The sequence below is a fragment of the Scatophagus argus genome, chromosome 4, assembly GCF_020382885.2.
Source record: "Scatophagus argus isolate fScaArg1 chromosome 4, fScaArg1.pri, whole genome shotgun sequence".
NCBI lineage: Eukaryota > Metazoa > Chordata > Actinopteri > Scatophagidae > Scatophagus > Scatophagus argus.
This window is the reverse complement of record NC_058496.1, coordinates 6,238,186-6,264,728: the sequence shown is the minus strand read 5'-3', so window position 1 is coordinate 6,264,728 and position 26,543 is coordinate 6,238,186. Positions and strand designations below refer to the sequence as shown.

The 26,543-nt window shown below is 42.5% G+C and overlaps 1 protein-coding gene across 3 annotated transcripts; it reads left to right on the top strand.

Moving 5' to 3' along the window:
• Positions 1-1,097: 1,097 nt before the first annotated feature.
• cemip2 (cell migration inducing hyaluronidase 2) lies at positions 1,098-25,942 on the top strand. 3 transcript variants are annotated; one of them, XR_006843219.1, is made up of 25 exons: positions 1,127-1,279; positions 3,995-4,346; positions 4,480-4,620; positions 4,762-5,329; positions 8,856-9,025; positions 9,877-10,068; positions 11,004-11,173; positions 12,490-12,702; positions 13,706-13,911; positions 14,972-15,041; positions 15,650-15,778; positions 17,021-17,109; positions 18,302-18,433; positions 18,559-18,594; positions 18,888-19,043; positions 20,698-20,875; positions 21,795-22,010; positions 22,123-22,334; positions 22,529-22,711; positions 22,811-23,030; positions 23,116-23,217; positions 23,328-23,473; positions 23,810-23,916; positions 24,006-24,368; positions 25,221-25,942. XR_006843219.1 is itself a non-coding variant. In XM_046387114.1 (24 exons), the coding sequence occupies exons 2-24, from the start codon at positions 4,013-4,015 to the stop codon at positions 24,203-24,205; spliced, it is 4,170 nt and encodes a 1,389-aa protein (XP_046243070.1). In that variant the 5' UTR covers positions 1,098-1,385; positions 3,995-4,012; the 3' UTR covers positions 24,206-25,942. The 3 variants fall into 3 exon arrangements, 2 of the variants coding, with proteins under 2 accessions (XP_046243070.1, XP_046243068.1); XM_046387114.1 differs by having other exon boundaries at positions 1,098-1,385; positions 24,006-25,942; XM_046387112.1 differs by having other exon boundaries at positions 24,006-25,942.
• The last annotated feature ends 601 nt before the right edge of the window (positions 25,943-26,543 follow it).

Below are 26,543 nucleotides of genomic sequence, written 5' to 3'. Positions count from 1 at the left end.
CCTTTTACCAAGTTGAATTGAAGTGATATGTCAAAGGAGGCTCCACTGAAAGGAGAAAAAGGTCAGCTTGATACTGATGGAGGTCAAGAGGTCAAATCTGCTGTTATAGGGGCAGTAACTGAATATGGATGAAGACATTAAAGGTTAAGGGTGTGTTGGGAAATCCTGCTAAGTGACTGCAGTGAAAATGTTAAATAAAAGAAAGTTAGCAGAGTTATACTCTTCATGTCTCTGACACAATACCTGCTGTATTTGTAATGGTACTGGTGTTTATAGAACTTGGAACATAAAGGTAAAACTTCTGTTAAAGCTGCCTGGTTTGGCCACCTGTCTGCCTCCATGAGACAGTTGTAATTTCTTACCAGCAGGTGGCGGTATGACCCAGGTTTAAGCCCCTCCCCTCGCCTCATGCTGCTTCAGGCGCTTCTTGGTCTCCTTGGAATTTCCTAGTTCGTTTCATTAAGTCTTAGTTGTGGGCCATGAAAGTTTTCGGGCACCTTTTTTAGACTTACAAGCGCGCTTGTGCAGGCGTGTTTCTGTCGCACTGTTTTCACTCTTTTCAATGTCACAGGGCCCTTTAAACAGAACGAAAACTATCAAATTGTAAATCAAAACATGTGGTAACATAAACATTTGCTCTATACAAACTCACTCAAAAGACATACTAAATACGAGGACACTCTGGCACAGGACTCTGCCTGCAGTATTATTGCAGGTGCATTCTTAAAGCACAAGCAGACTCCTGCACCAAAGTCACCACGTTTCATATACAGCTTTCGGTAAGTTTGTATTAATTCAGTCACCCCATATAATACACATCGACTTATATTATTTATATAAAATGACAAACAGTAAGATATATCAGCCACTATATCTAAAATTTCGCTTAGGAGAAGGCTTCATAACTCAAATCAAACGAACAATTATTTAAATTAAACAATTTATACTTTTTCGTGCTGTGTGATCAAAGTTTTCTGAAGGTGGGCGAGATAACATTTTAAGAGACAAGGATTCATCACCTCACTACTTCTCAAATCCTGGATACGGCCTTGAACTAATGCCAGTACGAGTGCAAATTCCTTGCGATAAATCTGATCAGTCTCCATTTTACGGACGGCGTGCGAATGCATCACAATTTCCTCCCTTACAAGCCGCGCCTGGTTTCCTCTCCGTGGGACAGGGAGGCTGAGCGACGGACGGACGACAGCCCACCAGCAGAAAAAAACACCATGTGAAGAAAAAGTATATAAAAAGGGTCACGGAAAGCAAACTTGCAAGGGTGAGAGCTTAATCATTTGTCTCGCCACCACCGGGCCAGCGTGTTTAACGGCTCGGCAGAGAGCGAATGGACAGAGCGGGAGAGGAGCAGGACAGTCTCATCAGTGGTACGAGCTCACCGTCCGTCCGACTGTGTTCGCTGTTTCTGGCTGTCAGCCGTTGGGGTGATAGAGGACTGACCGGGTGAAGCTTTGAGTCGGGGGGTCGTGTTGTTGTGAAGCCGCTTGGCTAATACGACACAAAAAAGTGTCATTGAACTAGTGCTTTCTGTGTGTCCAAGCTAACGGTTGTGAACGTCTGTGCGCGGTGTGTAGCTACGCGTCTCACCCGTACCTTTAACTTGACTATCAAAGTGGAGGAAAGCAAAGCGGAAAATGAAGACAGAAAATCAGTTTTCACTGTATCCATTTAACCTACTGCGTAACTTTTGTTATGTCTTACTTTTGTGGTGATGTGTCCATAGTTAGACTACCCGGCGCCCCTTTGAGTAACTTAAGCTAGTGCTTCTTTATGGTGTGGACGGGGTCACTTTGGCCAAAACAAGCCTATAAATTATCATAAGTGATGAAATCCTCCCATACATCACACCGCCTGCAACCTCGATATGGCTCGATGTGGGCAAGCTCACTCACCACATGTAGGCCTGCTATCGGCGTGGTTGTGACAGCGAAATTTCGGCTTGTAGTTTTGAATTAACACACGCAACATGTGGCTTACTGTTTGTCAGAGAGCCGCTGAGGATGATTTTACAGCTGATGAGTGCGCGGTAGTCTGCCCCGCTTTGACTGCAGAGTTTCCCCCTCCGCATGTGTTTGACAACCAGTAGCTCTGAAATCGGGGAAGTAATGAGTAAAGTAAAGTGAGTATGAGGGAGGGGATAAGGCTATGAGGAAATGCATGAGGTTCATGAGAAGGAGCAGTGCAGCCTTGTGATGAGCGTGTATCACAGAAGTTGAGTAGCCCCAAGGTGTGTCCACAACACTTTATGGCAGGTCAGTTAGTAGCAGGAGATGGCCCTTTTATGGTGAGGAATGTGAATAAAAAATAGCCTGAGATAGGGTTATAAAGACAGATGCCTTAGGGGGGCGGAGGGGGATCATCCTCCATCACAGGGCTCCCACTGGGTCTGTCTAACACAGGGCACAGGCTGTGAGAATATGAAGATCCAAAACAAAGTGGAATCAGCGTGTCGGGCTTGATGATGTTCCAACTTTAGATTTAGAGGGAGAATTATTCACTAAAGTCTAAAGACAACTGGTTGTGAGACACTGTAATGGGCTAATTCAATTTGAAGTGGGTGAAATAGCTGCTCTTAGGCCTGGCTCTCATGAATGACTGAGCTTTTGTCGGGCGGTCTGTGATTGTGCGTTGCTTTGTTTTAAAGTTGAGGACGTCTGTTGTGCTCTGGACTGAAGTGATGACTAATTGGCTTGGCAGGACAATGTTCGGTTGTGTGCGTCTGTTGGTTGTTTGTGGGAGTGTGTGTGTGTTTGTTTCTCTGTCTGTGTTCACGTATTTGTATTTGTATGTGTGTGTGTGGAAGCCGTGATACACCCTGGGCTGATTTCGAGACTGACAATCATCATGTTCAGGGTGTCTTTGGTTTGATTGAGCCCATCTTGGACAGCTGTTGCAGTTTTTCACCTTTAACAACCTTTTAAATAAGTCTGGGTCTTTCATCAAGTCATTCGGTCAGACTGTGATGTGTGAAAGCTCAAAGTTGCTGATGTTTTACATATAGTAGCAAGCCGTGATGTCATTACGGTGGTACAGGGTGTTTGTGTTAAAGAAAAGTGCCACTGAAGCCATTTTCCTGCAGTGTCATTTCCTTTACCCTTGTGTGTTTGTGTGTGCAGGTGTGTGTCCATATGACCTTTCTATGTTTGTGTGTGTGTGTGCGCACAATCATGGCTACTTTCTACATTTGTGTGAAATAAAGTGAGCGCAGACTCAAACTGGAGCGCTCGCCTCCCTTTCCTACTGTAATTGGTGCCATCTGTTTTGACTGTGTTAACATAGTCTTAGGAATGCTGCAATCCATTATTCACGACCTCCTTCGTTACTGTGGACAAGAACAGTCAATGTCACTGTGAGCCAGACGAGCCCAGGGATAAGCTGGCTGTTTTTGAAAAATAGATTTTTAGCCCTTTTTAGCACCCAGGATCTTTACCTGGACGTCCCTGAGTGAGACGCTCTGAAGGTTGTTGCCGGTTTTCCCGAGCATCAGCCCTTTTTCTTTCTTTGCCTTCTACTGCTTTTACTCTCGTTTTATGTGCCTTTTTAGTGTCTTCATCCTCCTTCTTGACCTTTTCTGTTTGACCTCTGTTTTTACTAACTCCTTTTTGTCTCATCCTTTAACACTTTTTTTCACTATTTAGCCAGCTTCTTTCATTATTTTACCAAACTTTTGATGCCACTGTGTTTCCAATTTAGGGATCTTAACAAGATGGTACCAATGCTTTAAACTAATAATTAATTAAAATAATTTCTGACAGCAAACTCTCAGTGGACAAACACAAGTCCAACAACTTCACCTCGAGAGCAAGAATCCGCTTAATAGACTCTCTTCAAAGTAACATGTAATTTTCTCAAGCTACTGTTTATCCAAAACTGTGTGTGATAGTCAGTGGGAAGGTAAATCTGTTTGAAATAATGAGTCTGGCACATTTTGACAGTGTTTCTCTCTCTCTCTGTTTTTCCATTTTTCTTTTCTCAGGTAGCAGACACGTATACAATGCCGACAAGTGATGGCCCCAGCCGCTTTCCGGTCTTTGTGGCTCCGGCCCATGCTAACCACCAGAGGTCTCCAGGTTATGTCCCCGGGCGGGTGGCTCCGGTGCGTTCGCCACCACCTGCCAAAGCTCCGCCGCCTCCACCGATAAAACCTCACGGCCCCCCTCCGGAGCGACAAGCTGCTTTCAGCCTGTCAGAGGAGAGCCAGCGAAGGGAGCGTGCTCAGAACCTCCAGCAAAGAAAGAACACGTATATCTGTTTTGGAGTGTCCACTGCAGCTTTTTTCCTCACCCTCATTCTTGTCTTTAGTCTCAAGAGTGGACATGTGTTAGATGGTCAGTATTAAAAACATACTTTTTCAAACATTAAGATAGGATATATCTTTTTATCAAATCTGTGGCTTCTCATTCCTGTCTAATGAGAAGTATGAGTTTCTTCGATTTGTTACTGATTGAGGACGTTTTGCAGAGAATTGTCCGGACCACAATCCATCCCTCAGTAGCTGGAACCCAGGCCACCATCCAGAGAAGGCAGTTGTTGTCGGGATGGGACAGCTGTTTCGACTGGATGCTTCTGCTACCTTACATTCACTGACCATCCAGTCAGGAGGTAAGCACATCAAGGTGCATGACTGAGTTGTTACACTGATGGATATGAAATAGTTTCAGTGATATCATTCAGCAGATCAGCTTCAGTTTGTGGATGTGCATGCAGCACCTAAGAACTCATGTTGGTCACATGTTTTTACAGGTCGGGTAGTTTTTGCAGACAATGCTGACGGCTCCAAGAACATAACCCTGAGAACACATCACATCCTCATAGAAGATGGTGCAGCCCTTCATATCGGTGCTCCCAAATGTCGCTACCGTTCTCGTGCCACTATTGCCCTTTTGGGCCGCTCTGACAATAAGGTAGTCCCTGAAGTGCCCGGCCTGGGCCGCAAGTTCATAGGCGTCATGCCTGGTGGGACTCTTGAGCTACATGGCACTGAGAGGGTTTCCTGGTCTCTGCTGACGCGAAGTGTTCTGGCCTCAGGTCTGGCCACAAGAGATTATGCCTTCCAGCGGAACTTCAGCCGAGGTATCAACCTGCGCGTGGTGGACCAAGACACAGCTGCTGTGCTGGTCTCTGAACGCTACGACACACACGACTCTCGTAATGACAGTCGACGGCTCACGCAGCTGCTGCGGTCCCTGCCAGCAGGCCGCATTGTCACACTGGCTGTAGGAGACTCAGCTGTCAAAAGTCTTCTGGATGAAACCAAGAAGGCCATTGAGGAGAAGCTCGGCAGTAGCTTTGTCTATGATCTCAAATACAGGTAAACAGGGCCAATGAGCCAGTGTGAATGTGAGAAATGTTGTGCACACACTAAGTGTTTGTGTGTTTTTCAAATCAAATCCAAATGAAAATACACAAAGGTTGTTTCCTGATGTTGCCCTGGTGAGTGTAACCATTGTCTAACTGAATGAAAATATGTGTCAGGGGCTTTTTGTCTGTCTGTGTTGCAGAATACGCCAGCTCTGGGAGAGGTTGTGTTTGTTCTCCATGGTGTGTAGTCTTTGCAAGTCTGAAAGTGTTTTGTTTATTCTTGGTCTCCAGGGGCTGATAAAGAAGGTTAATGTGTTTTTGTTTGATCACTAAAGTAAAACCTCTCACCCTTGAAGCCTCAATACTTGCACTGACAATATTAGACTTTTGTTCCAGGTCCATCCCCACGGGAAAAATGTCCTCTTTCATGTGTCTTTCTTTTCATTGGGGATGTTCCATTGAATTATCCCTAGTTTTTCCTCATCCTGTTTCCCCAGTATTTCCGCTATATCGTGCTCTGCCAGAAAAGGAAACGCGTACCGGATAATGGGGTTATGGTTAGAGACTTTCCAGAATTTAAGCAAAATGTGACGATTCAGGAAATTTGATGTCCATTATGCTCATTCCTGCAAAAGGCTGCATACTGGAAATTTGATATAGAGTTTGGTCCCGTCCATGACGGTTAATGGTTTCTTTAAGCTCAGTAAGCGAGAGAATTGGATTTTGGCCTTACGTGACATTTAAATCCTCTGTTAGTGTCACTCAGACAAACATTTGCGCGTATGTTTCTTTCAGTGGAAAGTCCAAGTACAGCAGCTCACTCTGAGTTATTTGTAGCTTGGCCTGGTTTGGTTCTTAGTTGGCTGAAAAGCCAAGTGCTACGCCAGATTCTCCAGTGTCATATTTCGCCTGTGGGGTACATGCCAAGTCAGCACAGAGTCTTCAAACAAACCCCCCTCAAATCCACAGCACAGTAGTTTAAATGGATCAGACACTAGAGCCATGTGTATGTACAGAGGTGCTTGTGTGTGTGTACCATGAAGTTAACGGTGTGCTCTGTCTGAATGCTCTCACCACCTATTGGAATGGGGCTTTTTGTCTTAGCTTTTTTGTGGATTTGCTTGTGTCAAAAGGAAATGTATGGCACATGTTTACAAGAGATGCATGGAGTTTAATGTCTCGTTAAAGTCACACTACATTAGGCTCAGTGATTTTAGAGTTGGGTGGGAAAGGCCTATGACCTATTTGATTGAGCATAACAGTGAAGTGTTGATCAGTTTATGACATGTCATGGTATTGTGAAGAAACAACCAGGATTGGAGATGGTGGGTGGAGGCATCATTGCTGCAACACCATGCATACCTGGGGCTTTTGTCATGAACCTCTTTAAACCTTTGTGATCTCTGTTTACAAGACATAATAACAAATAGCCTTTGAATGTCTGTAGGTCGAGCTCAGTCGCGTCAGCCATCCTTCCTGACACAGATACGTGAAATGGGTCGCTTTGCCCGCTGACCCCTCTGTCTTTAATCTTTGTCTGTCAGCACACGTAAACACATGTTCATGGCGGTCTCCAGTGAAATCACTTCTGGCCTCTGCACATTCACCATTTCCAGTCAAACAATGAGGTTGTTAAAACACTGATGAACATCAAATCAAGGTTGTGGCAGAAGGAAACGGTGAAAAAAAGGCCTTTTTTATTCTTATTCCCTCATCTCTGCGTGATTTATTAAGTCCACGCTCACAGCATAACAGCCTCAGACTTCCTTGATTTTCTTCAGCTGCAGAACCCAGAGAAAGCCACACACTGGGGCTGCAGGGACAGAACAAAGTGGATCCCCAGATGGATTCTGTTAATGTATCACAGGGGGTGCACTGTGACACACGGGGCCTCTTTCATCTACAAGGAGATGTGTTAAGTTCTGATTGTGCCAGTGGGAACTCTTATTATGAACAGAAACGGTTATTATCACAGAACCATGTTGGAGTTGATAGCATCACAAACTGCGGCTGACATTCAGGGAGGCTTTGAAGGTAAACATAGCCATTCTAAACACACCTCAGCTCATTTTTTTTTTTTTTTTACGATTTAATTATTCCAGAGATGGTCCACAGAGGAGTAGGTTGAGCATTTTGCTGCTTTTGTATGTGCAGTGGGTTGCAGACTTTACTGCAAATCCATCACAGTCCTGATGATATCGAGCTGGGTGGGTGCGTGGAACAGGCCAAGCAGTATCTCAGTGGAAAGAGAGTCGTACATTCTTCTGTCACAACATGCAACGGCAAGATATGATTCTATAGGTTTAAAATGGGCCTCTGAATGGTTAAGTCGTGTGGGAAGGTCATGCTTTTCAGAGTCTGTTTGTGTTTAAAGGTCATGCCACAGTTTAGAACAGTGGTCAATGGTCTTTCCATATTATTACATTCACCATTAGCAAAAAATGCTGGCAGCTTGTTTGGACAGCTAATGTTGGGCGGTAGAAAATGAAGCACAAAGTTAGAAGCTTTAGAAGCTAAGAGCGTGACATTTAAAACATCCAAGTTTCCAAATCCATCAGACTGCATTGTTTTAGGTCATAGCTTACGCCCTCAAAAACGCCCAATCCCTTTCGTCCCTCCACACCCACAAGCTCCTGCGCTCAAATGATCAGCCTCTCCTTCTTTATTTAATCACAGTAATCTCATTTAAAAATAATGTCCTTGAGATTCCTGCTTTATAAGATAGTGTGTACTGGAGTGAGAAGGGAGGACTTGGAGCAAAAATAAAAAGTTGGATTTGAATGAAGGTTTCGATGTGGCAGGTACACCCATTATTCCTCTGAGCCACATGAACACACTTCATGAAATCCTCTGTCCTCATTTTAATAATCCCATGACTTTTCTGATATCCTTTCTTTAGTTTTGTACAGTCTTTTTATTACATTCACTCTCATATTCATTCGCCTGCTCCTCCTCTCCTGCTTTAGGCTGATCACAGGTTTTTTCTCTGTTTTCAGGGCATTACACTAGCGTCTACTCTAATCTCCTTGTCAGATTTCCTCTGTAAGTGTCTGTCTGTTATGCTTTGTAGATACAGATATAATCAGGAAGATGTCTCTGAGTGTGAATGACACACGCACTCAAACACAGATAAACATTGTTTTGCAGTTTAGTTCAGCGGCTTAACATGTTGGATCAGTCACAAATAATACATCATGAACGGTGCAAGTTTATGTTCTTACTAATGGCATAAAATTGCAAAAGACTGAAGAGGCTATTCTTATGTGTATGTTATTTGTGTGTGTTTGTGTGAGTGTGTGAATGCACAAATGGGCCACAAGTAAAACATGTGACAATTGACATAATAATGAATCATTGATGAGTGTTGACCGTGACAGTGCAGAAACTTTCAGCGGTGCTTCAAGGTCGAAAGTCTGGAAGACTAAGGTCCAGAACTCGTCCATTGGTTGGTTATGTATGTGTGAAACTCACTTGTGCTCTGTCCCAATAAATGACTCCCTCTGCTCTCTGTCTCTTCATCCCTTTCCTTTCTCCAGACAGGCCTGGGCTTTAGTCTCAGTGGTAGGCGGCGGTAACGTGTCATGCTCAGAGGATGTTCGCGAACATGAAAACCACAACACAGGAGGGAGAGCTCTGGCAAGACAGAACTTCACCACCGTGGATGGAGTGGGCTTCTCAGTCACCGCCTACAGCGAGTGGAAGAATGGTAAGAAACGACTCGAAAACCTGCTGATCAGGTGTGGTTCAGTGTTGTCAGCAAATTATATCTTGATCAGCCGTTTATTACTGGGCGTAGTTGTGTTGTGTCTATATCTGATGCTACCTGCCTGTAGTTATTCACAACAGCACACTTCAGTGTCGTGGAAGCTGTTCAGGTGAAATGGAGCAGCTTCTCTAGCTTTGAAGAGGTGAAAATGTTTGGAGAAAGCTGACAGGGTGAGGGATGTGGTTTACCACCACCGCCAAGTGCTTTACAGCTCCATCATCTGAGCATGAAAGGCATTCTTTGTGACTCTGTTTTGTGACCATGCCATTATGACAAATGCCAGGTCTTAAGGGAGATGTAATGTGGTGAGGTGCTAACACACCTGCTGTCTTTATTTATTGCGTCTGTGTGTGCCCACACCTTGTATATTACATTTTGACAGCAGCTCAGTTGTACTGTGGAACATGAAAAGAAGTTTTCTGGGTTGTTAATTCCTGCAAGTCATTCAGAATTTGGAGTGCTTCACAATATCTCAGTGGTCAGTGAGCTTTTCAGAAGGATTTTTTTTTTGTTATTATTTTTGCTTGACAGCCCCCCCGCGACCCTGACGGATAAGCGGTATAGAAAATGGATGGATGGATTTTTGCTTGAAGGGAATCTTTGTAAAATCCTTCATGGCTAACTCTGGGAAAAAATCCTCCACAGTGTCTTCAATCTGTAACATCATGGTCATCTTTATTTAGAATTTTAAAAAACGTGTAATACATCTGTATTAATAAAAAGACATCTGTATGTGGTGTTATATTTTGTACTGTTTCTTTGAAATAAGGTGTGTCCCCCCCCCCCCCCAGGTTTCCCCATCTCAGGCTTTCAGGTGGACGCTGTGGACCAGGTGGTGCTCAACCTCCAGGATGAAGTGCAGCAGACCTGGCATCCCGGGGATCATATTGTAATGGCCAGCACAGACTACTCCATGCACCAGGCTGAAGAGTTCACCTTGTTGCCCTGCCCTCACTGCACCAGCAGGCAGGTCAGGATACAAGGTGAGAGAGATAGGACAGCGGTGTGTGTGTGTGTTTGTCTTCCGAGCGCTTCACTTCTTTCATGTGCCTGGTTTGTAGTGTGACTCCAGGGTTGCTCCATTTCGAGCTGTACTGTTCCTGTGTTGAAGGACACAAAGGAAAACGGAAGGAAGAGATATGGGAAGTACAGACATATTTCATTTCAGAAAGCTTATAAAAGAACTAAGAAGACATAGAATGTCTCAAATTCATCAATAAAGTCAATAAATATGATCAGCAGATGTGGTGCTGCTGATCCTGAGGTCCAGAGAGATCTAATTTCCTGTTCAGCTGTTTACAGTTATGCAAGATTATTGGCTAAAATCTCTAAAGAGAGATTGTGATCTTGTGTTTTGATAGGAACATTTTATAATAACCACACTGGCTGTATGGATTTACATACATCACCTCTGCTTCACATTCTCCTACCTTCTTCTGCTTCTGCTAGTGCTGTTTTCTAACAGTCTGTTTTGTTTTGTTGTTGTTTTTTTTTAATATTTATCCATCAGATGTGTTTCCTGATCTCATTTCTCTGTTTTCAACAACGTCAACTCCCTTCCTGGAGAGAAGGGTGTATTAGTGTGTGTGTGTATGTCTGTTTTTTGTGTTGCTGCCTTGAGGAAGGGCTGAGCAGCTGGAGTGCTGCTGTGTGTTATCACTAGCAGCTATACCTCATGGGCGAGGGTACTTTCCGTGTAGTCAAAGAGTTAATTATGTTATATTGTTTCATATGAATCTTATTATTTTTCTTTATTATTTTGGTTGGTTGGTTTTGGGGTGTGGGTAGTCGTTCAAATTTGATGCTGCAAGGCATACTTCCTGTGGTTGAAAGAAGAAAATAATGACTTGCTTTTGTACAATACTTTGCATTCAAATCCTTTGACCATGAACCTCCATGTTTATTCTGTTCTGCCCAGGGAAGCCTCAGTATAACCACGTTGGGGAGATCATAGATGGGGTCGACATGCGTGCTGAGGTGGCCCTGCTCTCCAGGAACATTCTCATCTACGGAGAAATGGAAACCTCTTGTTATGGAAACAACTTGTGCGAGTTCTACAGCCACGACACCTATGGAGGCCACATCAAGGTCCGATTGAGTTGGTTTGTTCGTTTAAGCTGTGCTTCACGTCTGTATTTGCTGATGTATGTGTCTGCAGTAATCTGCGTGACTGTTTCCATACCGCAGAGCTGCAGCGTTCGCACAGTCTGTATTTATAATGTCCTCCTAAGTAGGAGTAGTCATTCATGTTCTCAGTTTGTTCTGTGGAGCAGTGCTGTACCTCTCAAACCCATTCTACATGTCAAAGTTTTAGTTTTTTTATGACTGACACGTAAGAAAGTAACTTATAAGCTCAGTGACCTCCATGACATTGCTCTCTCTGCAGACACTGAGTTCACTCTAATTTGGTTAATAATGGTGCGATTTCATTCACTTCCATGGCAAATACACAATAACATTCCTCAAGCTCTAAGTAACTAACCCCCTTGTGCTAAGGAAAATAAACACTTTCCTAAAGTTATTTTTTTTCTAACACAGACGCTCTCCAACAAAGAAATATTCTCTTACATTACACAATCTGCCTGACCTCCCTATGATACCACAATAACAGGGCCATCTTGACATTTAGCACTTGTCTATTATTCTCAATCCACTTTTCATACTACTCATCTCATTTAACTCTTTTGACAGTCTTGTCAGTCTTTTTAAATTAATACGTATGTATATATGAAAGCAAGAACTCATCCATATGTGTTCTTTGCGTTGATTTATACAGCAAATATTTAGGTCCTGAAGCTTCATGTGTTGTGTACATTCTGTAGAAATAATTAGTTTGGTATCTAAGTGTGTGTGTCTGTGTGTGTGTGTTACCGTTAGCTGGAAGGATTGGCCAATACCCCCTTAACAGGAACCAGACTTTATAGGTTATGCCATACCCACAAAAAGACCTCCTACGAAGCGTTATGCAGCATATTTGTATTGGATTATTCGTTGATGTTCTCTTTTCACTGTATTTGGTCCCCGGCCCATTTGTGTGTTGCGTGTGTGTACTTTTGTGATTTTAATTTGTCCTTCTACAACTCGCATCTCTTATTCATCAAGAAGATCAGCAATTTTGGCACAGTTTGACTAACTGGAACACGATGCCAACTGAGCTATAATTCAATCCACAATCCTGGTGGGATCATAGACAAACACAAAAAAATCACACTGTCGACCTAAACCTTTAATTGGACCAGAGAGGAAAAATGGTTAGCCTCTTTTGTGGTACGAATCTTATGTCCACAAGGCCTGTGTAATTTTACTTTAGCAGTGTGTAATGGCTAATTGTTACTGCTTGGTCAATCTTAAAATCACCCCCTCTATGTCACTTATCCTCCACTGTCTTTCTCCCACGCCGGCAGATCTTTGGTAACTTCTCATCAGTGCATCTGTCCCACGTGGAGCTGAAGAGCATGGGCCAGCAGGGGGAGAATGGCCGTTACCCAGTCCACTTCCACATGTGCGGTGATGTGGACCAGAGGGGAGGCTACAGGGAGCCCACCTATGTGGACGGACTCTCTATACACCACTCCTTCTCCCGCTGTCTCAGCATCCATGCCACCAATGGCTTGCTGGTTAGTAAAGAGTGTGTGTGATGAATAAGTCTGTAATGTATGTGAGGACAATGTAAAAAGTTTACATGCAGCATGCATGTATGCTTTGGGGGATGTGACTGACTAATAAGTACCATGTGATGTTAGCTGTTGAATACTCATCAATTAAAGCTTCCGTCTCCGGATTACCAAAACAGCTTGTTTTCTTTCTTTTTCTTCCTTTCCATCTTATCTTTAATCTCTCTCTTCAGACGCTCCAAACCTGTCCCAAATCTTTCTCTGACATCAAATGATGTGTCTAGAAGTCTCTTTCCAAAGAGGTATTATAGTTTACAGCTTGTCCACTGTAATTATTCCCTTAAATTTGGACAAATGTAAATGTTTTTTATACTCACTGGATGAGTCAGATCACATGACGTGTGTTTCTGTGTTATGATCCCTCATGATGTCAAATGGTGATGGGTCAGCTTTTGTCCCTGAGGCCATAGGTTTGAAAGCATTCTTCCTGACTGCGTTGAGGAAATGGAATTTACTAAACTTTGGATAACATTGTTTGAGTCTGCTGTCTGTTTTTCCTGTCTGTCTCCCTTCTGACACAAAGACCATGTCAATATTCTCTTGTTGTGTCTTATTCAACAGCTCCCTTGATCATTCTCTACATAGCCTCAAAAGGGTTTAATTTTAAAAAAAAACACGTCCTAGTAGGATTTTTTTTCAAGAATTTGAGGTATTTCAGGAGGCAGGCACATTTAGCAGTTGGAACATACTGTATTTTCCTGTGGGTTGTTGATGATTCCAAGAAGGACCAATAAATGTTCTTAGTCCTCTTGTTTACCAGGAGTTTCTGCATATTTCCATCAGGTGTAAACTACCCATTCCTTGGTAAGGGAATGTTTGCCATGAATGAATTATTGTGCAGATTTATTTTTCCCGTCTGTTGGGAACAGCAGTAGCTCTGAAAAAATCCTCATTTTTCTTTTCATCTTTTTTCTTAACATTTCCTGGTGTTGGTTCTTTGACCCAGGTGAAGAACACGGTAGGCTATGACACCTTGGGTCACTGTTTCTTCCTTGAGGACGGCATTGAGCAGCGCAACACTTTCTACCGCAACCTTGGCCTGCTGACTCGACCTGGGACTCTGCTGCCCACTGACCGCAATGAAACCCTCTGCACCAGCATCAAGGACAAAGTCTACAAGGGCTACACTCCCTCCCCCAGCACAGAGTGCAAGTAAGAGATTAAAATGATGACCCTGCATGTCTCTGGTTAGAGAAATGAAGACACGGCAAACTGATTAAGAAATTTCTGTCTTTCTGTGAATAGTAGCAGTTCAGTGCTCAACAACCACAACAAGCCAAGGGCCTATGTTTTATTAACAAAACTGGATGGTTACGTGATTGGTGCTATCAAAGTTTGTGTGTAGAAATCATATCAAGGCATTACACAGTTCAGACTGTGGTTTATGTCTTTGTCACAGGTTATCCTGTTCCTGCAGTGATATACACAGTGCAGACTTTCTGAACAAGCATATACACTTGGAGGTCCATTTTCCTCTTTAGCACTGAACAGAGGTTATTTCTAAGTATCCTTTTTAATATAAAATGTCTAAACCGTCCACCAGCAACAGCTGCAATTCAGAGTGTGTCTTGTTAAGCATAAGACTGAGGATAATTGTAGTGGTAGATAATAATAGTGACACTGCAAAGGCACTTGCCAAGCCCTGATAGCTGCAAATAAGCCAATATTTTGGCTCTACAGTAAGTTGATGTTTTGTAATGGAAATATAATAGACAGTGAACAAACTACTTCATCTTTGAAATTATTTAACAGTCGGGCCAAATTATCACAAATGATCTGTGGTACTTCTAAATCTCCCATCAACGTCAGGAAACCTGGTTAGATAGTGCAGACATTCCCAGAGAAAAGACCATGTCCATGTGAAAGAGATACTGTAGTCAGTAATGGTGTGTGAAAGAGATATTGGCAGGAGGGTTTTTTCCCTGCAATAACAACCCCTACTCTCAACGGGATGTTTTTATTTCGTAGCAAGAACGAGAAAAGTTCCTCTTAGAGAAACGCAGCCAGGCCTGCTTCCAAGAGACTCTGTGTGTGTCTGAGTGTTGGCAGAGCTATCCCTGTCCAGGGTTTATGTTGGAGAGATAGATTATTGAGGCAGCTTCGAGAGAACCCGTGATTCTTTGATCTCTGTTTTCTGCTTGTTGGTCATAGCCTTTATAATATCGTCTTCTCTGCATGCACGTCTGTGTGAACACGTCTCTGTCTTCTCCAGGGCAGTTTCAACATTCTGGATAGCCAACCCCAACAACAATCTCATCAGCAATGCAGCTGCTGGTTCTCAGGTAATAACATCAGAGTTATATAAGAAAACAGGTCCCAAATAAGGTTTTACAGAAGATTAATTTAAAAAAAGGAGTGTCCAACAAGAACAGCCTCTTCTTGATATATTAACTGCAGTATATTACCTGAAGCTTTAGTGTTCCTTTTAACTTCACGCAATAAAAGTGGATCACTTTCATAACAAAGTGATCCGTCAATAAAACAGGATTTAAAAGGCTAATATAAGAAAGCAGAAGACGATCTCTTTTTCATTTTGGCAGTGCGGAGGTCCACTGCGGAGGCCTGTGTAAAGAACTACATGCTGGTGGGAGGATATGCATGTGATATTTAGGTTGTCTGTCTATGTCTGTTGAACTGTAAACTTTAATGAGCTTCAGAGCTCATGTGAACTCCTACAACTGTTTTTTTTTTTTCTTTCTGTGGGGCATCTGACAACTTGCCTGGTTCTGCTCTTGTTTTGTGTTTTGTGTGTTACTTCAACCCTCCATCTATGGATGATGTGTGTATGAGCTTATATGAGGATAATAAAATCGCTGCTGTTGTGCAGCTGGTGGACCATGAACATGGTTTGTCCCACCTCATTTCTCTGCTCTTCCTTCCTGTTTTCCAGGATGCTGGCATATGGTTTGTGTTCCACAGCTCATCCACCGGCGACTCTCTTGGGCTGGTGCCCGAGACCAAGGCAGAGCTCACTCCCCTGGGGATATTTTACAACAACCGTGTGCATTCCAACTTTAAGGTATCACTGGTGATGTTTATCTTTAAACCCTATTTAGTTTCTGTGTAAGTTAAAGTCAGTGTGTGATTTGTCTTGTGCATACAGTACAGAATACCAGGTTGTGCCAAACCTCATTCTAGGCCATGTGTTTTATAGACCCTGTTGACACATGGCTTTAAAATGCATTTTTTTTGGTGTAAACCCTGATGCGTGTCCGACAGAGACATAACAGGGGAATATGACATCGATGCAGGATATGATGGTTGTTTTGGTGACAGGGAGGCAACAATGAATATAAAAGAGAATCACTGATGTATGTGCATGGAGCGAAACCTGATGCCTAATCTAATATTCGTCCTGGAAACATTTTTGTTTTCTTAGCTAACCTGCGCGAAACTGATCTGGTGTTTGTCTGGCGACAGACTGATGTAATAACTGTGCACGGAGCCTTTTGACAATGACAGAAATGACGCTAGTAGTATTTCTTAACGTGTGGTCAGCTGGATACCTTGGAGAAGCCTGATAGACTCAGGTATGAGCAGCGATGTGTCTCACCTGCCCAGTTGTGTTCAAATCACCAAATGTTTTTTAAAGCCAACTGCAAACAGGGTCACAGGGGCAAGAGAAATACAGTGTTTGTAACTTGTAAAAAAAGGGATTGCACATAATCCTCTGCTTACTCACTCGGTCCTTGCCAAAAAGAGGCATGAACGCACACACGCACGAGTAGGCTCTACAATAGTCCTCTGTTGTGTAGTGACAGAAGCCGGGCAGGTGAACTGTGAGTTCTTTGTTCAGACTGACCACAGCAGCCTCACTTATAGGGGAAGGAGCCGAGAGGTTTCAGACTATACCTCGCTTATAGCACAGGACCAACTCAGAGCCCAGGTTTCCATATACGTAAGGCAAACAAACAGACATATTACATTTTTCTTGCTAGTTATTTTATAATTAATTATTTAAACATACAAAAATAAGCTATACTGTATGCTGAAGTGCATTAATACATTACAGATTCATATACATCATAAATAATTCATAGGAATTCTTTTCCTACTTTCTGCAGGAGGAAAAGTGCTGTAATTCCCAGCCTAGGATTTAAATTTAGAGCATGTATTATTGCCTGAGGTCCAACATTGTAAAATCTACCAGTAGTTTTGTTTATGTCAGTCCAACAGAAATAGACCTGTGTGGGGTCCATCCCCAATCATAGCTTTAGAGAAGGCTTTACATTTGACTGTAATCATTCTCTCATCTTCCTAGGCAGGACTGTTCATTGATAAAGGAGTGAAGACCACCAACGCTAGCGCCACAGACCCCCGGGAGTACCTGTGTCTAGATAACAGTGCCAGGTGTGTATTTTACATGTTGTGTAAAGAAATGTGAATTACTCAAAAGTTGTGGGTTTTTTTTATTATTATTATTTTGAGTAGTCAGCTGAGCATATATGGATAGTTTTCATGTATATGTTTCTGCACAAAGCATGTGACTATGTGCTGTCAGAGGGGCTGTGGTGATCATATGCATCATGGTGTATGGTTTCACTGTGTAAATATTAAGACATTTGTGGTTTACAAATGTGTTTTTTTTTATGTCCCCGCCAATAACTGTTTGTGAATTAAGTTATTTGTAGTTATATCTAGCAGGATATGACCATTGACTGGGATAGATAGCTGACTTTATACTCTATCGCTTCATTTAGTGGAAGGTCTGTCAGGTTTGTGTTGACAGAGAAAACAAGCCTTCACAGATAGAGTTTCCTCTCTGCAGCTCCCTACCCAAATACAGCCCTTGGCTAGACGGAAAAAATCTTACGTGTCCTATGAGTGTGTGAGTGTGTGTGTGTGCTGAGGGTTGAGGGGGAGGATGTTAAAATGTCCTAAGTATTAATCTCACATGAGTAAGAGGGATATTTGCGTGATTGTAAGAAACTCCAGTAAGGAGACATTAGAAGCTAAAGAACGATTAGGTTAACACTTTGGACTGCCAGAAGGTATTTTAAAATCTAACAGCCAGATTTGCATAATTTTTATAGATAGTCATGATATCCAGAGCATGAATGTTGAAGGTGAGCTTTGATCTGAATTGATCGGTGCCATTAAAATGAGCCCTGTCCATTTTTGAGGACTACAAATAATTCATTGTAGCACTTTTGCTTTTGCGTTTTGGAATTAAATGTGCAGATGGGCATAAAATCTTACTTGGCACATTCGTGCTCTGAGGGAGACAAACTGTTTTGTATTTAGTGACACAATATCCTCCCCTGCAATAGTTTGTACACTTTGTGGGAGGCAATGAGCATCAACGCCTTCAGTCTCTAGAGTTCAACGGGGGGCTGTAGACTTCTAGCATAGTATAGTAATGAATTATGTGTGTGTTGTCTTGTGCATTGACCTACATGAGGAACGCACGAACATGCAGATAGACTTTGGCACTGTGGTAAGGGTGAAAGCTTGAGAGATAAGGGATGTAGTCAGTGAAATTCAAGATAATACCAGAAACAAGCTTTTATCCACATGCATGTTTTTGTTTGTTTTTTCCCAGATTCCGACCACACCAGGATGCCGACCCCAGCCGCCCTCGGGTGGCGGCAGTCATCGATACTCTGATCTCCTACAAGAACAACGACTTAGGAGCCTGGATACGCGGAGGTGACATCGTCATCCAGAACTCCGGGTGAGACGGCTCTCAAACTCTGATGTTGATCAATCAAACATCTTTGTTAGAACTGAGTGTCAGAAATTAAAAATTCATTTAAAATTTAAAACCAACTTAATGTTCAACTCTTTCTCTCTGAACAGCTTTGCAGACAATGGAGTCGGATTATCTTTTGCCAGGTGTGTATTTATCTAAATCACTCTGCTCATACAGTATCATGGTTTTATTCATCCGTATTTGCCTGTCTTCTCTCCATGCCAGATGAACTTGCCAGAAACCTTTCATGATTAATAAATCCTGAGCAAAAGGCAGATACTTTAAAGCTCCTCTGTGGTCACAAGCCTCTTTTTTATGTTTAACACAATGCAGTTATTGTCTTCTGCTTTCTTCTCTAAATTTGCATAGGTCATGCTTACACAATATGTTAATATTTTTAATTACCACATGCCCTTATCTTCATTTTGTTCTGAAGCGATGGCAGCTACCCTAAGGATGAAGGTTCCAGCCAGGAGGTGACACAGTCTCTGTTTGTGGGTGAAAGCCGAAACAGAGGGACCATTGGAGGACAGAATAAATACTGGGGCCTTGGAGGGGCTGATGCAAAGATGAGGACGCTGCCTAGAAACAGGTGAGAGGGAGCAAACAGAGATGGATGATAAGGTGGTGAAAGGAAGATATATGTGAGTTGGCAAGGAAAAAAAAAAAGCTAACACTTCCACTGACCAAAAGTGTGTCTGCCTCGCATGACGTTGCCTCTCTCATGATGTCCTAGAAAGAACCTTCATTATGAGGAAGTTTATGGAGTCTGCAGGCTGCAGTGCCTTGTCTAACTAAGTGGACAGTCCTAATGAGAGCAGAATTTTGAGTTTTATGTCCCCTCAGGGTCTCCTTACCGTGTTCTCTCCCATTCTTTCTGAGTTTCTCTCTCATTATGGAGATTGTTATTCCAGAGGAGAGCAGCATAAACATGAGGCTGGCAAACAGCTACCTTCTTTAGTTTCAATAACTGAGGCCTGTGTCAGTTTGTGACCACTGTCACCACTGTGTACGACTTTATGGCCATTTTACAGGCTTCCTGACCGCACTGTGACTTCAGGCTCTGTCAGTTTGTCTGTCGTCATCCTGGTTTACGGCGAGACCTGCTAACACTTTTTTGTTCTTTGCCAAAGAGTTGACAGTCCCACTATAATGTGGGCATAATTTGATGATTTAATTGAAACCCTAATTCAGAAGAGCAATTAGATAAGATTACCAAGTCTGCCAAATTTTTATTTGTGTGACCTTTGCAGCACCCACATTTTAAAAAATGTAAACTGTTTAATCATCAACTAATGAAAACCCCTTCAGGAAAAAAAATAGTAAATTCATTGTTATAAAATTAGAAAATCAGTCTTATTGATTTAACCAGTAAAACTTTTTTTTCCAATATATACGGTTATTATTATGGTGTGACGCACTATATGCATTGAGACAAGATACGATTTTAAAATGTAGTTTCTGCCTCTAGGAGTCTCTCAGTAAAAACAAAACAGAAGATGTGAGTGGTGTAGTATCATCGTCACTGTTTAACAGCTGCTGTTGCTGATGATAACTATTTGACTTAACTTCAGCAGAAATGTTCACAGTCTGGGTAGTGTTTTAAAGTTTTATTTATGTTGTGTTTAGTCATGTTATTGACTTCCTTCCTCACTCTCTGACTCTCAAGGAAGATAAAGTGACAGGCGACCAAATGAAACATATCATAACTGTGATGAAAATATGGTAAATGTAGAATTTGAACATTGTTGGAAACGTTTGGGATAATACAAGTACATAATTCAACACAATATAAAGCAAAGGTCTAGTGTTTTTTAGGAAATGCTATCTATCATGTCTTATACTATTATTTATTTACGCAGCTTTAACAAACATGTTAAAGTAGCATTGACCACTGTCCTACATAACACAGACCAGTTGGAGTCATTTGGGGGGGGGACTCTTAGAACTGTAAAATTGACTCAGGGCTCAAGAATGACATGTCATGTCTGAGGCGTTTGATGTCTTGCTCCCTCGTGAGCTCATGGCCTGACTGAAACATGTTGGAGTTTTCTCTAACAAATTCTCTGAAACTCCTTTGGATTTTGAATTTTAGCCAGTTTGTGACTAAACCCTGCAGTGGGTCATTTGAATGATGGTCTCTTTATTCTGTTTGCATCATCTGTATTCTTTCTCCCATTTAATTATTGCGTGTTGTCAGTTTTCTTGCCTAATCGTGGCTTTTTCCTACTGCCTCTCCAACGTAGGACGTTCCCAATCCGTGGTTTCCAGATCTATGATGGTCCGGTGCGGCTTACAAAGAGCACATTTCGTGGATTCATCCCCACACCGGAGCGTTACACCAGCGCAGTGGGATTCAGCCTGAAGAACACTTGGCAGCTCAACCCCCGCAACAACCTGTCCCAGCTCAGCTTCCACTCCACTGTGAGTCAACCTTTAGCTTTGATAAGAAACCAAACTGTAAGCACACAGTACAGTTATTGTTCTAATAACAATGTAGTGCATGAACCTGCTGAGCAGTCAGTACTTCCATGTGACTCCTGTCGTCCTGTTTTCAACCAGTTGCTCAGCATTCTCCCTTCCTTCCTCTTTATCCCTCTGTTTCTGCATATGTCTGCATATTCACTGTTGTCACGGACACAGCAGTCGTGACCACTCCTTGGATTGAGAGATCTTCTATTAATTTTCGTCTTAACATTTCTGTCTACCTCCTTTTGTGTAAATCCTCTTGGTACACTGGCTATGGCGGTTTGCTCTCACAACTCAGGTCACAGTGTCAGAGTTGACAGCTGACACGTCAGTTAGGTAGAAGAACAGAAAGGAAGGGGGGGACCCCTGTCAGAGTCAAGCCTCAAACAGTTATAAAGCACTGGTGCCCTCTTGTGGTGGCATAGTGCCCAATTTACTGCTTATTTTCTTTTCGTATATTCATCTAATCTGATCTCTCTATGATTACAACGTACTGTAAACATTTCCAATCCTATAAATACATCCCGCTATAAAGTGTAGTTCCCCAGCTCCTTCAATTTTCTACCTAGCAAGCAGTCAAGAAAAAATGCAGTCAATAGATAGATGAAATGAGCCTTATTCTTTTAAAATGTAAGTAAAGAGCCATCAGAGACCAGTGACCTGTTATTCTGTTGTTTGTGAAAAACTGAAATGAAAAGACTGCATTTAATATTAAATATCTCACCCAGAAAAGTAAATAGCCACCGCGTCGGACTTCCAGACAAACATTCACAAGAGGTGGCACTTAAGCAAAGCAGTAATACCCTGAATTGACACACGGTGCTTACATGTATATGGTGGCCTTTACAGATCTCTTTTTAAACAATATCCTCAGGTGGGGCTGCGGACGTTCTTTGGTCGCCCCGGGCAGTGGTTTGAAGAGAACGACCTGGACGGTGACAAAAACTCCATGTTTCACGACATGGACGGATCAGTAACAGGCTACAGAGACACCTACGTCGGCAGAGTGGACAATTACCTGATCCAACATCCTGGCTGTGTGAATGTGTCCCAGTGGAGCGGCGTGATCTGCAGTGGCCGCTACTCTCAGGTAGAGCATGACACTAGTCAACACCTCATGCTTTTTGTTCTGTCCTTCTAATATTAAATGTGCACTCTTCCCTGACTCTTGCAATTCACCACATCCTCCTCCTTTCTCTCAGGTGTACATTCAGACCCAGGGAGCCCCCAGCCTCAGTTTATCCATCAGCAGAGATGAGTACCCTGATGCTCCTCTGGTACTGAGAGGGATTAACAGCCAGGGGGCGCTGTCTCAGCAGTACCAGCCCATCCTAATGATGAGCAAGAGCTACACTCTGCACTGGAGTGGACCTGCGCCCAGAGAGGTTGTCCTCTCTCTTATAAACTTTGACAAGTGAGTAACAAGAGTCAGCAGCATGAGGATATTTGTAACTCAGAGGCACAGAAGATTGTTTTGGTTCTTTGACATTAAAATAAACTGGTGTTTTTCAGCAATTCTCTGTGTTGTGTTGATAATATCAGCATAATTCTTGAGGGAAGTCCCGTGTGATGCAGTCGCTCTCACTTTTTCCTCTTTCTCCCACTCAGAGATGACTGGGTGCTGGTGGGACTCTGTTACCCGTCAGACACCACATTTCAGATCATGGCCGACATCAACGACAGACAAAGCAACACCTTTGACGACATTGTAGACTATGGCACCATGTCGTCCCTCGCAGAGCTGCAGAAGAGGCCGTTGGAGAGGAAGTACTTCTTTGACCGAACTGTTGGGTGAGAGAACAGAGTCCAGTCTTTTATCATTCATCCTTTTCTGAATGTTTATTGAACTCTGGATAACTCTGGATCTGGCTCTCCTCTCATCACACCCAGCTTGTTGTGGCTCTACCTTCGGGCCCGGCATAGTCGGGACGGTCACAGTTACTGTTCAGTAAAAGGCTGCGAAAGAGTGAAGATCATGGCCACCACGTCGTCCACACAGATCTGTAACTGCTCAGCCAAGGCCTACCCCAAATACTCCAAGACGCCCTCAGCGGTGGTGCCTATGCCGCCTTTAAACACACAGGCCTGCAAAGGCTGCGGTGCTAAACAGGTTTGCGTTGCTACGTTTAAGATGACTTCCATTCGGCCGCATAAAATACATCCTAACCCTGCTGACCAATGTGTTTCTATCTCAGCTTGTGTTTTCTAGTGAGCCATGGACCTCCTACCTCCAAACACAAGTCAAGTCTCTCTGCAACAAAGAGCAGCAGAGAGGAGATAACAGCTCCTTCATCACTGTGAGCATGCCAGGCCTCGACTACAAATCCAAACACACAATCTGATCTGTATGACCTGAAACATGAATGAGAGTTTATGTCATCTGTTTTGTTACTGTGTCACCTGCCAGGTGAATGAAGTGACCATGCCCTTCTCTCAGCCTGGGTACTTCGTTGTCACAGTGGATGCCTGCTCTGGCAAAGTCACCAAGAAAACCTCATTTGCCAAGGTGGATGCCAAGATGGAACAGTACCTAAAATCTGGAATACCAAAGGGGTGAGTCAGTCAGTGTTACATGGTGGGCGTGGTGCTCTCGTACTGTATTTAATATTCAACAAGTTTGTGAGACAAGCAAATCACGGATTCAAATACGTCGTGAACGGAGTCTTGTGATTGGGTCACTCGTTCCGTGTGAAAGCTTCATTCTTCAGACAGATGTAACCCTTTAAGTTCTTCTCCCTCCCTGCAGCGTTACTGCTTTCTTTCACACCGCACCTGTACCTGCATTTCCATGAATATTGATCCCTGCTCCTTTTCTGACATTACACCATGCAGTAAATGTTCTTGAACATTTCATTCTTGCTTAATTTTGCTGACATGTTTCGTCAACAGGTCAATAGTGCTCATGGCAACACGAGGTCGTCCTGAAGGCCTGGTTGGTGTAGCACCATATCTGGTCTCCTTTGGCTTGGCCAAAGCTGCTGATCTGCACAGTAAAGGTTAGTGATATCCTTCAGAATACTTTTCATCCGGTTTAAGGTGTTTAAATCCTTTTCTCATACACTGTTACTGCCGCCTTTCACAACAGAGAGTCTGGCACTTTGGGGGTTCCTGGGTGGGTCGCCGCCTCCTCCATGGGTTTCGCTGCAAGCAGGGCAGGCAGATGAGTTCCTGGGGCTGCAGGAGCGATACTTGCCGCTGGGTTTGGAGGCATATGGCTGTACGGCACCCGCAGTGCAAACACGCAAAGACCTGGAGCTGCTCAGAAAAGCCACAGGACTACAGTGACCAATGTGAACTCCACAGTTTAACTACCCAAAAACACTCTTGCACACAGATACACAAACACACACAACCAGCTGATGAATGTGAACTGCTGAACCTTTAATTTATTAACAGTGGCAAAGATGTTTACCAATTTCAAGTGGAGAGAAGGTATTTTAATATGGGGGTGAGTATTTTTGTGATTTGTGTGTGTGTGTGTGTATGTGTAAGCATGCGTTGGGGCCGTTGAGTCAATGCACTTTCCTTTTAAAGACACAACTTGCCTTATCAGCCAAAGTGATCAATAGGAGCTTTATAATAACTCAGTTATTTATCCTGGATAACAACAACAACAACAAAACAAACCCAAAGCAGCCTTTAACATCTACCTACCAATCCTATTATTTGTTATGGAGTAGATGAAAACTGAATGAATTGAATTTAAGCCTGAAAACAAAACACAAATCATTAGATACACACAGGCAAGGAGGAAATTATGAAAATAAATTGCATTGTCCCCGAAATGAGACCATGTTCGATTAGGAGAGTGAAGCAAGATGGATGAGATGAGCTCAGGTCAAAGGGAAATAATGAAAATAAATGCCAATCGCATCTGAGAATTAAATAACAATATTAAGCCAAGTCTTGGACATATAGTGTAAAAACAGAGCAGGGTTACGTGTGTTAGCTATTAAGATTATTTGATGCAAAACCAAACAAGCCATATTCGTATAATATTTAAATGGTTATATAGACATATGGTAGCTTGCAGTAAAAAGAATCTGGATATCTTGCCATTTTAACATAGAGAAATTATGTTAAATAGATAAGTTTCTACTATAAAAGCCATTAGTCTTTTTCCACCAGTCCTCACTCACATCTTATATCTTTGTAGTTGATGTCTAACAACTGAATCTTTGACTGGAAAACCTCTGAACATCGTGCAGCTGTGCAACTAAATACTTTAAGCACCTTTTTATGGATTCCTACATGGACTTACTGGATCTTTTATCTCATATTTTTATTTATCTCTTCACAGTGATGGCGTCTCAAGTGCTGGTCACATGTGCAGCACAAGTATACATATATATTACCTTTTCTTGTTTGTTTCTTTGCTCAAATGGACTTGAATGTTTTGCCTTTCATCTGCCTCATACGTTAACTTTTCATGTGCATTATGGCCAAAACTGTGTTTAGATACAATACAGGGTGCCTTTTGGAGCTTGTGCCCTGACTAGCCGCAAAATGTACTCAGATGATATACCAGCTACAAGGTGCAAGGCTTCATGTTGAGAAAAAGGGTTTTTGGATGTGAGCAGGGCTCCCCCACTGAGCGATACCGATCTGTGACTGTGTGTGTGACTGTGTGACCAGGTGACTGTCCATGTGAGACAGAGACTGAGAGATCCTCTGGAGGGCAATTACCTTGTTGCCTTTTAACCACTCTACTGTTAAAAAGAGCAAAAGAACGAGACAAAAAAAACCCCTTGCCTTTTGTTCAGTTGATGCTTTGAAGATGCACAGCCAGAGAGTTCTTAATGTTTTAATTAGAAGTGAGCTTTGTAAATATGTCGTTTAATGTTATAGCTCAAACTGTACATGTAATGGAAATATCAAACAGGTTGTCCTTAGTGTGTGTATTTACTGTGTTTTTGTTTTTTATCATTTGGGGAAAAAATTAAGCAGGTTTCTTTCAAATTGGAAACTTGATAACTGTTATGAGATTGCTGGTTAAATAAACATTTATGCTTTGTGATAAAATCACATTTTATCATTTGCTTTACAACAGTAGCAGGAAGAGCCTGGCTTCTTCTGTGGGGATCTGACAAGTGCAAAGTCTCTGTATTCAATGTGTTTTACACCTGTTACACTATTTCACCACATGGGGGCAGCATTGTATTTTTGAGAAATGACTGCCTTTTACTCTCAAATTCATCTCGACACAAATCCACATTTACATCTGAGGTACTGAAATCAAGTCAGTTGGGGGGGGGAAAATATGATGTTTGTAGTATGTCATTTTTGAAATGATATTTAACTCATCTTTTCCAGCTATGGTATCTCTGAATACACAGGGTCTCCATCGAACTGCCGACTGAAAATAATCATCACTGTGACCACACCGGTTGCCAACAGAAGGGATGATGCAGAGTTTTAATGAGCTGTAGAAAATCAAAGTTAACATCCTCTATCAGACATGTGAAGCTATTAGATGTAAAACATAAGGCATGATGCAGCAGTTGCTTTTATGACTACCAATTATGGATGAGGGACAACTTATAGAAAATTATCAATTCATCATGTGGAAGAAGCAGCTTGTACTAAAGTCAGCAGCTAAATCTAAACACAAACTGCAACAAAT